Source organism: Solanum tuberosum, unplaced genomic scaffold (genome assembly GCF_000226075.1).
Source record: "Solanum tuberosum cultivar DM 1-3 516 R44 unplaced genomic scaffold, SolTub_3.0 scf00096, whole genome shotgun sequence".
NCBI classification, from domain to species: domain Eukaryota; kingdom Viridiplantae; phylum Streptophyta; class Magnoliopsida; order Solanales; family Solanaceae; genus Solanum; species Solanum tuberosum.
In genome coordinates, this window is record NW_006239025.1 from 1034494 (window position 1) to 1046343 (window position 11850).

At 32.8% G+C, this 11850-nt stretch overlaps 3 protein-coding genes across 4 annotated transcripts; 1 reads left to right on the forward strand and 2 right to left on the reverse strand.

The window, feature by feature from the left end:
• The first annotated feature begins 486 nt into the window (after positions 1-486).
• On the forward strand, positions 487-2453 carry LOC102584620 (ubiquitin domain-containing protein 2-like). Of its 2 annotated transcripts, none has more exons than XM_015309162.1 (4): positions 487-669; positions 746-897; positions 1702-1821; positions 2257-2453. In XM_015309162.1, the coding sequence occupies exons 1-4, from the start codon at positions 614-616 to the stop codon at positions 2319-2321; spliced, it is 393 nt and encodes a 130-aa protein (XP_015164648.1). In that variant the 5' UTR covers positions 487-613; the 3' UTR covers positions 2322-2453. The 2 variants fall into 2 exon arrangements, with proteins under 2 accessions (XP_015164648.1, XP_006348320.1); XM_006348258.2 differs by having other exon boundaries at positions 772-897; positions 2257-2442.
• A 147-nt stretch (positions 2454-2600) lies between these two features.
• On the reverse strand, positions 2601-6220 carry LOC102584938 (gamma-glutamyl hydrolase 1-like). Its single transcript, XM_006348259.2, has 10 exons — positions 5925-6220; positions 5379-5465; positions 5097-5186; positions 4310-4404; positions 4127-4187; positions 3855-3944; positions 3579-3641; positions 3318-3406; positions 2976-3068; positions 2601-2884 (listed from the first exon to the last, which is right to left on the reverse strand). Exons 1-10 carry the CDS (start codon positions 6213-6215, stop codon positions 2836-2838), a joined length of 1008 nt encoding a protein of 335 aa, XP_006348321.1. The 5' UTR covers positions 6216-6220; the 3' UTR covers positions 2601-2835.
• A 493-nt stretch (positions 6221-6713) lies between these two features.
• Positions 6714-11274, reverse strand: LOC102585261 (gamma-glutamyl hydrolase 2-like). Its single transcript, XM_006348260.2, has 9 exons — positions 10804-11274; positions 10329-10415; positions 9686-9870; positions 9001-9061; positions 8099-8188; positions 7923-7985; positions 7647-7735; positions 7189-7281; positions 6714-7099 (listed from the first exon to the last, which is right to left on the reverse strand). The coding sequence occupies exons 1-9, from the start codon at positions 11098-11100 to the stop codon at positions 7042-7044; spliced, it is 1023 nt and encodes a 340-aa protein (XP_006348322.1). The 5' UTR covers positions 11101-11274; the 3' UTR covers positions 6714-7041.
• Positions 11275-11850: the final 576 nt, after the last annotated feature.

Sequence of the window (11850 nt, forward strand, 5' to 3'; positions counted from 1 at the left end):
CAGTTATCACTCCTGCACGGTAACCTGATATAATTCTAGTAATATTTCTACCATAGAATATCTATCAATAACAATATGTTCAGTGTAATCCCACAAGGTGAGGCCTTGGAAAGATAGGATATACACAGACTTATCCCTATTTGGCTACCTTGTGAAGATAGAGATACTGATTTTTAAAGAATCTTCGACTAAACTATAGTATATCTATCATGTAGACTAATTTTCTTTTTAAAATGCACAAAAATGGGACGTTTTACATCAAACCAAAAACTTTTAAAAATTAAAGCGAATGTATATGAGATATAAAAGTGATAACAAGTTCCATCTTTTATTTTTTATTTTTTATGTTGATCACATTTTTAATTATCTTCCATGGTGAAAATTTAATATCTAGTGGCATAAAACGGTGTAATCACGAGAAAGCAATTCAAAGCCAACTACCGATATAACTTTCCTCTTTAATGTTATTATCCATAGTTATAGTAATATAGTATTTCAACCTCATTATTTTCTTACATCTCATTTGCCAGTTTTAGGAATATTTCAACTCTTTAACAATTTTTGAAAAGTTATATGCCACTATGGTTTATGTGTGTAACTATAGGGAATTTGTATGCTAAAAAAGAAACACTATGGGTTCTTGTGGATCATCTCATGTCAAGCCCAACAGTTAGTATTTTTTTTTTTTAATTTCTTGATTTAATTTACTTGTTAATTTTAGCTTAATTAGTTTGTGAAATTATAGTTTTCTTTTAAATAATTTGAATTTAGGGACAGGGAAAAAGATAATAAGAAAGCCAAAACCATGGAAGCATCCACAACCAATAACAAGAAGTCAATTGATGCAACTGAGGGAAGAGTTTTGGGACACTGCTCCACACTATGGTGGCAAGAAAGGTACAAATAATTCTCTAATCATCTCATTAAAAAAAATTAATTAAGTTGTGTTCGAGAGAGCACACTTTTATTCGCGTACGTTGTTTGATTGATTGTATCCTCAATAAACGATATATATCTTTGGATCTGAATCTAGAACTTTCAACACGAAAGATAAATTTATGTGTAATAATTCAATAAAATTATAACAAAATAATAGGTTTGAATCCATAATTATATACTAAGTATAATAGGTTCGATGCAAAATAAATCTTTGGATCGAATATAATCATGGAAAAATTATCCAAATATACATCTTATTTTATCATAATCTTTAAAATTCCCTACAATTTAAAAAAATTTCAAAAATCCTCTCTCAGATATATTACTTCCCTTTGGCTAATACATCTCTATCGCTCTCGGATACATCTCTCCCCTCTCGATACATCCCTCACTTCTCAGATATATCCCTCTCCTTTGTATCCGGTTCGTATCCCCTCTCTGAAACAATATTCCTCTCCTTTTGAATACATCCCTCCCTTCTCGGATACATCCCTCGGCTATGTATCCGAAATCCATAAATTTTAAAAAACTAATAATTTGTTAAAAAAATATAAAAATAATGTAATTAACTCTTAACACTACGTGATTTAGGTAAATTATACAATAATCATCTCAAACCTCCACTCCCACCCCCACCCCTAACACCTCACCAATATAAAAGTTTTTTTTTATTGACTATACGTGATGATCATACAATTCAACATGATACGAAAGCAGATAAGACACGAGTTTATAGACATTTATTTATTAACTCTGTAACAGAAATCTGGGATGCGCTTCGGGCTGCTGCAGAAGCAGATCTAGAACTAGCTCAAGCAATTGTGGACAGTGCTGGAATTATTGCCCAAAACACTGACATGACCATCTGCTACGATGAATCAGGTACTTGTTAAAAAAAACATATCTTTCGCCTTAAAATTACGTTATTTAGTAAGGTTAAAATTTTAGTTTTATGCATACATATGTTATATGTTTCAAACCGTTTTTACTTGAGTTGAAAGTCTATCGGAAACAACCTCTCATCTCCCCGGGTAGAGGTCAGGTCTGCATACACATTAATTAGTCATAACCCTACTCATTCTTACTTTTGCGATTCCACTGAATATGTTAGTATTATTGTATATATATATGCTAGATGTTGACTCCTCTTATTTTTTATGTGCATCTATTTTTTCATATTTTGACATACCTTAATAAGAATTTTGTCTCCGCCACTAATCGTCATGTCTCCAAGAGTAACGTATTTATTTGATCACGCAGATTATATTCATAAAAAATGTTATTTTACTAATAGAAATTAAACATGATTTGTTGCAGGTACCAAATATGAACTACCAAAGTACGTTTTGAGTGAGCCAACAAATATGATAAGATTTGGTTGACAACATTACAAGAATAAAATAGAAAGTCACTTTGGTGAATATGTTGTCTCTACCACATAACCTTTTTTTTTCAAGTTTAAAAAAGTGGCGAAGCTATAATTATCACTTGGAATGAACCAATTCACCCCTTCTTTTTTTCTTTTTTTTTCATTTATCGTCCCAATATTTGCTAGAAAATATTCACATGGTAAGGTCTGCGTATACATCAATCTTTTCAGATCTTACTTGTTGAATTACACTTGATCGATAAGTTATTGTTGATTTGCTAGGTATATTAGGAGTTGAGACTGGAATAATTGTGAGAAATTGGATGTCAATTCCAAACTTTTTGTTATGTGCATTTCATTCTATTAGTACATATAAACTAGTTTTTTTTCGAAATGAAACTGCAGATTACTTGAAGCATGAATAGTTTCAATTACAACTTGAAATGTCTCTTCAATTACCTAATCATACCATCACGGTTTTTCTAATACTCTTAGTAAGATCATATGCATTTCCTCTGCATCTAAACTTAGTTCACAGCATGACTGTTGAAAACGTAAACCTCATCGTAACCTTTCCTGCAAGACAAAAAACATAAATACATCAAATTACTGGAAAAAAATTGAAGTGATTGCTTACTAGAAATGTAAAAAATGCAGAATTACTTACCCAGTCTTTCCACTATAAGTGGGATTGTAATTGTAGATGAGATTGTCGAGTACTTTTTGAGCTTCTGGTTTATTAGAAGATTTTCTTGCTTCACTGCATTAATACATTATAAGTGAAAGCTTTCAACCATAAATACAATCGTTGAATAAATGAAAACATTAACAAAATCTGTAATTGTTAAACTAGAGTTTTTCGCGAGTTTCACACTCCAATTATCACTTGTTTCCTTACTGAATTTTGGCTTTAGGTCACCCATTCTATTGAGCCGCCTCTGTATCATACTCTTTTCCTTTTTTAGCATTATCATTCTTTATTTTGGGATCGGAACGAAAGGTGATGTACCTGACAAAATAGTTGGCAACAAGTTGAGTCACTTGAACTGCATCTTCAGAATGTGGAATTGCTGATAATCCCCATTCAAAAGCACTTTTCTGCAGCAATGAGAACAATTAAACCAAATGAATTCAACAAGAAGAAAATTAAATATGTTTGAGTCGGCTATATGAATCCTCACGAGAAACGTCTTAAAGTGAGGATATTATATTACCCTTCTTAACAACTTTACTTGTACTAATAGAATAAGAGAACAAATCATCATTGTACCTCTGGGTGCCACTGTAAAGCAGTTATGGGATAGTTCTCTGCTTTAACAGTAGAGACATAGACCTGATTCATTGATTAAGAAAATTAGATCACTCATCGTAACAATAATATATCCAGTATAATCTCACAAAGTGGGATCTGACGAGGGTAGAGTGTAGACAGACTTACCCCTACCTCAAATGTAGAGAGACTGTTTTCGATAAACCCTCAGTAGAGAATATATCATTGTATTCAATATGTATAAAAAAATTAGGGGAAGAAAATATACTTATGTACCTTGTTGCGTGTGTCTGTGCTAGTAGTCAACATAATGAAAAAGCTAGATAGATCATCATTTGCTTGAAATTTGTCTGGTGATAAACCATACTGTTGCATGAGAGGAACAAAAAGAAAATCAAAATATTTAATTTTCCTGTTATCTGTGCTGGTGAGAGGTAGTAGGTATTTCGTACAATTAATTGAGATGCGTGCAAGCTAACCCGAACACCAGAATTATCAAAACAAAATTCATTGCTAGAGATGTGAAAACATAATTTTCAAGGGCTCACCTTATGACTTTGTAGCACAAGGCATTCTTTACTCAACTTCTTTATTAATGTAGGTGGGAACCTGCATAAAACATATTAGCCAAATAAACAAGAATCAAAATGCATTGTTATTAATCAAATTGGTCATTAATATTAGTCTTGTAATTAGTTTGGTGATTAATAACTAGTGATGATCTTTAATACCTCCCAAATACTGTATCTTCAATATTTACAGTTTCCACAAAATGGAGTTTGGTTGCCTGATTTGATACACTGAATTTCTCAAGAATGTTGTTGTCCTGTTACAAAGGAAAAAAATAAATTGGAAACAGCAAAATATTAGACCTACTGAGCAGTCCGGTGAACTAAAGCTTCCGTTATGGAGAGGTCCAGGGAAAGCTCGAACAAAGGCTAATTCAAGATTTGAAAACTTAGGGTGCACCAAATATGATCTCTAAGCTAATGAATTTAGCACCCTAGCTGGATTTGAACTCTAGTCTTGCGAGTAGTTCCTCTGCCTTGTACCAAGGCACATGAACACTCCTATGCTTTTCATGGATGCATTGTTAATTATATCCTAGTTTCTGACAGTTTCTCAAGATAAATATACATATATATATATATATATACATGATTTTTTTCCGAAATTAACAAGTACACGTGCACCCCACTAGTAAAGGTGGGTCCGCCTCTGGGCTCGGACGACAAGGGTCTATTATACACAACCTTACTCTGCATTTGACCTTCTAATTGCAAGTCAATAACTTTACCAGTTACACTAAGGCTCCCGTTCTGTATAAACTGCTCAATACTTGAAAAAAGCCCTAATAAAAAGATGTAACAAAACTTGTTACTTATTATGTTTGAAAAGTTTATATTGTGACCAATGTACACCATGATAAGGAACAGTGATCAGTATTTTTACATATATATTAAATCAGGAATATCCTTAACAAAATTTCTGATATCGGTATGTGTATTCATGAAAAACCTTGGATACAATCATCATCAAAAGCTCAAATCCATGGTTGATGGCAAGGAGAGGGAAATGTTCTCCGGCATCATTCTTCTCCAAAACTTTCTGCAAGTATCACCAAATGAAAATATATGTAGAAAAATTAAAACCAGACAAATATTATATATTATGAGCATTTAGTTGATAACATAGTAAATGATAACTTATTTGTATATGTTTATAACATGTTAAATTACAGTGATAGTGTAAAACGTCCTATATTGATAATGTATATAACTTAAGTCCGTAAATAGTTACCCTAAAAATTGCTTTGATAGTCTCAAAATAGTGTCCTTTCTTAGCCCAGCCTCCTGGGAAGATCACTCCGTTTACTAGATTAAGTTTCTGCAAATAAAATCCATGTTAGTAATAAAGATTGTTAAAAAACTTACTTACATTAGTTACATATGTGTTTACACAATTACACCAAATCAATATGTATTTTGTTATGAGTAAGTAATAAATGTGATAACACAAGAAAACAAGAAATTAGCGACTAACAAAATTTCATAGCTAAACAACAAAAAATTCCATGCTAATTCTATTTAGATATGGATTAGCGATGGATTAAATGAACAATCCAATTAGCTAGGACCTATTTCACGACAAATTAGCTAGGAATTACTGATAAATTTCATAGCTAATTTCATATTTTCTAGATAATTAAAAAAAATCACTCCATGAAAAGATATACTATGTTGTACTATAAATATTGGGTACAAATAAATCTTTTTATGAACTTTATGTAAAAGCTTTTAAATAAGAATTCAAATTTAAAAAAAGGAGGCAAATAAAGTGGCTGACTTGATTGAGAAGTTGAGGAGAATCATCAAAGAGAAGTGGAATGACCCTAGCACCCCCTGATTCAACTAACTTCACATACGAAGCAGCAATGTAGGACACTCCGGTCGAATTATTTATTCGACCTGAGTCTCCGTGACCGGGATGACTGATAATCCCGATGACTGGCCGGTAATTAAGGTTATGGTCAGGCAAAGGGCAGCCGGCGGGGACAAACAGCTCCGCCGGCTCAATGGCGGTGACCACAAGGAAGAGAGAGATAGTGAGAAAGGAAATGAGGAAGTAGTTAGACATTTTTTTAAAAAATTTAGAAGATGATGAGAGTGTGTAGTGATTGTGGTGCTCTTGTTTTTATAGAAGAACTACTACTCATATTACATAATATTAGATATTCGTCCGTTTCAAAGAGAATAACATATTCCTGTGTCGGAAATAAAATAACATATTTTAATAACCTACATAAAAACATCACAAGTCTCAAACATTTTATAGTCATATGGATGTTAAGAATTGCTTATTAGATTTGTGCATAATCAGATTACAAACGAGCAGAATAATAACTCATTCTAAAATTAGTTATTATTTATCTCTCCTATCAAACGAGCTTTACAGTCATTGCATGGTACTTGTAATAATTGAAAGTGATAATATGCCCATACAAAGGAAGCTGCAGTCACCACTCGTACTCACACCTCATGATGGCTCATGCTACTAGTTACCTGTCACACTCAGTGTTTACAGGCTTAAAAATTTATACTTGCATTAGATGTTTACGTCAAAACAATCCATTTTTTGCATACGTTAAGGACCATTTCTGTTAACGCATACATATCAAGGACTAAAATAGTCCAAACCTTATACAGTATAAGGACTATTTTGGTCATTTCTCTGTTTAATTTCATGCATAATATCTAAAATAACTTTGGCAAGACACTGTATTTATGTTTTAAAATGTTTCTTAATATGCATAAATAATACATAATCTCCATTAAGATAAGGCTTGTGGTCCAGTTGCAACGCGGTTTACATCACACACTAACATCAACTCTCGAGTAGAACTTCATATGCATCAATAAGATTGTGCAGTTGTTATTGCTCAATTAAACTGGTGTTTTTTTCTCTACATAGAGCTCGAGGAAGAATGCGGAGTGAAGAGATAAACCTCGTCATAACCCTTCCTACAGAACAAGAAACAAAAAAAGAAGAATGAAGTTTCCGAAAATCAATGCCTAATTTTTAACCAACCTGAAATTGTTGTGTGAATTACCCTGCCTTCCCACCATAAGTGGGATTGTAATTGTATATGAGACTATCGAGCACTTCTCGCGCCACTGGCTTGTTAGAAGATTTTCTAGCTTCACTGCAATTCAAAATAAAGAAATAAAACACAAAACTAGAAGCATAACAGTGATCAGAATATGCAGAAGTAAAACAGTTTCAATTGAAGAGTAAGAACAATTCTTGAAAAGCATACTCGAGGAATAAGAATTCAACTCAATTATTTCACTTTCTACTAGTGAAATTATATTGTTATATCCAAAACAAAACGTAGCCTGAAAATCTGTAAGTACAAATGAATCTAGTGCTACAACGGATGCACTCAACCTGAAATTACATATTACAAAAGCATCAGTTTTATTAACATTTTTTATCTGTCAGTTCTATTTGATATTTCATTTTGCACCTTTGAGCTCCTCCTTGGACGGAAAATCAAAAAGAGTATACCTTATAAAATAGTTGGCAACATGTGTAGTGACTTGAATTGCATCTTCAGAATGTGGAATCCTTGATGAACCCCATTCGAAAGCATTTTTCTATAAGCAATAAAAATATTCAAATTAGGAATTTCAGCTCAGAATAAAAAGTCATGTGTTAGCACTAAGATGAGCTATTCAATCCAAGGAAAACAGTCAATCTCACATTGTTATATCTAACGACTATTAAATCACTGTATGTTCAAGATAGAAATGAAAATCCGAAGTCGTAAGCCAAAGATGATACCTCTGGGTGCCATTGGAAAGCAGCTATAGGATAGCGTGTTGCTTGAATAGTAGAGACATAGACCTGAATTAATCAAAACAGTGTAGTTCAACTAGAATCTCGACTAGATTTCATACCAATTGGAAACATCAGCAGAAATATCCCAATGAAGAAAGGTGGTTAAATTCAACATGTACCTTGTTGTTTTCATCCGTACTAGTTGTCAATACCCTGAAAAAGCTACTCAAATCTTTATTCGCTTGAAATCTTTCTGGTGATATACCAAACTGTTGCATTAATAAAGAAACATGCAATTAATCAGCAGCATAACAGCATATTTAACGTGCTAGTAAGGCCGAAAGCAAACACAAATAAGATGAGACTGAAAGACAAGTGCAATATCTAGCCTGCTTAAAATGTATTATTGTACTCCCTCTGTTCACCTTTACTTGTCCACTATTCCAAAGATAGATTTTTCTTTTACTTATCACTTTTAATATATCAAGAAAAGACAATTATTGTTTCCATGTTTTACCCTTAACATTAAATACTTATTCCCTAAATCATTTTTCAAGACCTAATAATAAAGATCAATTAATAGGGGTAGTGTGGTAAATAGTCATATCAATAATTGTTTTCTTAATGGGTGTGCCAAATTCAAACATGATAAGTAATAGTGAACGGAGGGAGTATAAGATTAACATGAATCATTCATCTGAAGGAGTTGTCTCTCTTGTATTACATGTTCACAGGGACATACTACGGACTGATCTCTTGTTGACAGTTTATGAACGATGCAAATATTCATGGATAAATATGAACACCTTGTCGAAACAAGCTGAAACAGAACTGTAGGCAGTAACTCAGAGACCACACTCGAATGTTGGATGAAGAAATTTTTAAAACCCAAAACTGATATACAGCCTTACTAGATGTAGTATCCTAAAAGATTTAGGACATTCTTCAAGAGTTACCAATGAGCAACTTCGATCTCCACCGGACAAAAAAAAACGTGTTGTAAACCTTGTAAGATCACAATTAAGCTAGAAAACAAAAGTGCTACACAAGGACAAGAAAAAATCTATTTTTTGAAACTTACATGATGATTTTGCATCACAAGGCAATCTATACTCATCTTCTTTAGCAACACAGGGGGAAATCTGCATAGAAGTTGATAGCAAGTTGTATATCAGCAAATAAGAATTATCACTGAAATCTGACCCATTCACAACCTGTTAGTGCTCATTCAATATAGAGTTGAGCATGCTATAAGGTCAAATGCTCAATAGGCTTTTTAAAGTGCAGGAAGGCAATGTATAGTGGACAATCCTTCTCCGCTATGCCATCATCATTAGCAAAATCAAACTCATTTTACACATAGCAACGGAAAGAGAATAAAGTGACGCTTCTTACAAATCACATAAAAGGCCAGGCTTTGTTCTTGAGTATTCCAAATAATATTAGGCTCTCCAATCATGTGCTTATTATGATTTCTTGAACAGAGAGATCCATAATTACCAACTATGATACAGGAAAAATATCTCGGAGCCTTACAATTTTCTAAACAGATCAGGCTTAGTCTATTTACTGTTTTTCTATCAATGTACACTTAAATTTACCACTATGAACAATCATTTATAGTTACCTTTTAAGAACCTTAATATAAGGTAATCTGGCATTTTTCCTAAGAGAAATAAAAATGGAGAAGGAAGAGGAAAGGAGAAAATTGAAAGAGATGGAACAAAAAGAAGGCGAATACATAAATGAGTAGAATAAGAATATACCTTCCAAATACTGTTCCGTCAATATTTACATTTTCCACAAACTGTACTGTAGATGCTTGGCTCGCTGCACTGAATTCCTCAAGAATATTGTTGTCATTGGTGATGATCATTGTTAAAAGTTCATACCCCAAGCAGATTGCAAGTAAAGGAAAGTGTTCACCAGCATCGTTCTTCTCCAAAACTTTCTGCAAGTATCAAGTAAGCATTTAAAATTGTCACAACAATTTTCATCAATAAACATCTTTGCTATGTTGTTTCAGCTTACCAAGGACATGACACAATTTCATCTTACCAAGGACATGACCTTAGATAGGAGGTTGCGGAGGATACGAATTAGGGTAGAAGGCTAGAAGGTAGCAGTGTGTTGTCATGTTATCCATCTATACTAGTAGTTGTAGTATTGCTCCTATAGTTTCTTTTGTCCTTCAATTTTTGTTGTTATCTATTGTTTCTTGAGTGTACTTTTATTACTCCTTTTTCTAGACTATTTTGAACTATTTTTCCTCTATCGAAAAAAGCATCTCTACCCTCCCAGACTCACAACATCTTTGCTATCCCTAAACAATAAAAAGACCCTATAAAAGATGAGGCATTTCAAACTGAAAAAGAGCTATACATAGGTGTAAGCAAAGTAGATAATCACCTGGAAAATTCCTTTAATAACATCAAAATATAGACCATCTTTGGCCCACCCTCCCGTGAAGATAATGCCATTTACTAGATTAAGCTTCTGCAAAAACAAATTCAATTAACAAATGCCAATCAATCCATGCTTAAATATCTTGGCGACGATTTGAGAAACCTCCCTTAAGCTCTGAGTACTGACTGACTGATTCAATTAGCTAGCGTTTGGCCATAGATTTAGTTGAAACTTGCAAAAAATGAGTTTTTGAAGTTGTGTTTAGACATTCATTCTACTAAGGAAAAAGATTGAAGCTTTGTGAATGGAAGTCAAATTTCACCCAAAAACAGGTTTGGGCAAATTTTTGTAGATGAATTTTCAAAAATTGACCAAATTTCACAAATCTACTATTATCTAAATCTACAGCCAAACTGGAGCTTAAATCCGAGATAAACAATAATCATATTTTAGCAAAGGAAGATTGATTTTTAAATACTTGATTGAGAACTTCGGGAGGCTCTGTGTATATGAGGGGAATGACTCTAGCACCAGCCATTTCAGCAAATTTCACGTAGGAAGCTGCAATGTAAGAGACATTAGTGGCGTTGCTGAGTCGGCCGGTGGCGCCATCGCCGGGATGACTCACGATTCCGATGATCGGCCGGTAATTAAGTGTAGGGTCCGGCGCCGGACAGCTCGGCGGAAGAATCTGATTAGAAACAAAGAGTTGACTTTGTGAAGTAATAATCCCACAGACCAAAAGGAGAAATAAAATCAAAAGGTAGTTCCCCATCTGATTTGTTTTGCAATGGTGGTATTATTTTTGAAAATTCACTTCATCATCAAATATTGACTTTTTGTGACTAATAAAGAGCTAATGGTTGAGTTTTTTTCCATCAAAATATTAAATATCATATAGTACCACTCAAAATGCTGGGGTGTTGTTTCTCTCTTAATTTAAAGAAATTTCAAGAGTTTTTGGCTAAAATCATTCCTGAAGTATTACCTAAACTTAAAAGTACATTCTTATGTTGTATAAGTAAACAAAAAACATCCTTGCACTATCCAAAAAGTTGCAAGATTCATTCTTGTGTCTATTATTTGAAGAAACTCACGCCACCAACAAAAAATGTGTCAAGTCGAATGAATATATGTACACATGGTTAAGCTAGTCAAGTTGGGTGATTTTTTCAATTTTTAGAAATTGAGGGTTTAAATCATATTCAGACAAAATATATTCAAATTCTAAATATTCTTTGTAAAAAATATGGTCAAATACAACTTCAACTTCAAAAATTTCAAATAAAGTAATTATTATTTAATTTTCACAACAAAACACCTACATAATTTCACTAAATTTCCAGTATTTTTGTATATTATATAAAATGTGAACTGCATTGTATATATAATATATATGTACTATATATATTTTTTTATTAAATAAAATCTCTAAATAGTTGCACGTAATATTTTTAAAGTTAAGTTTTTTACATAATCTTTCTAACCAGTGAAACCTACTAAATATTTCAAAACTTATGTATTG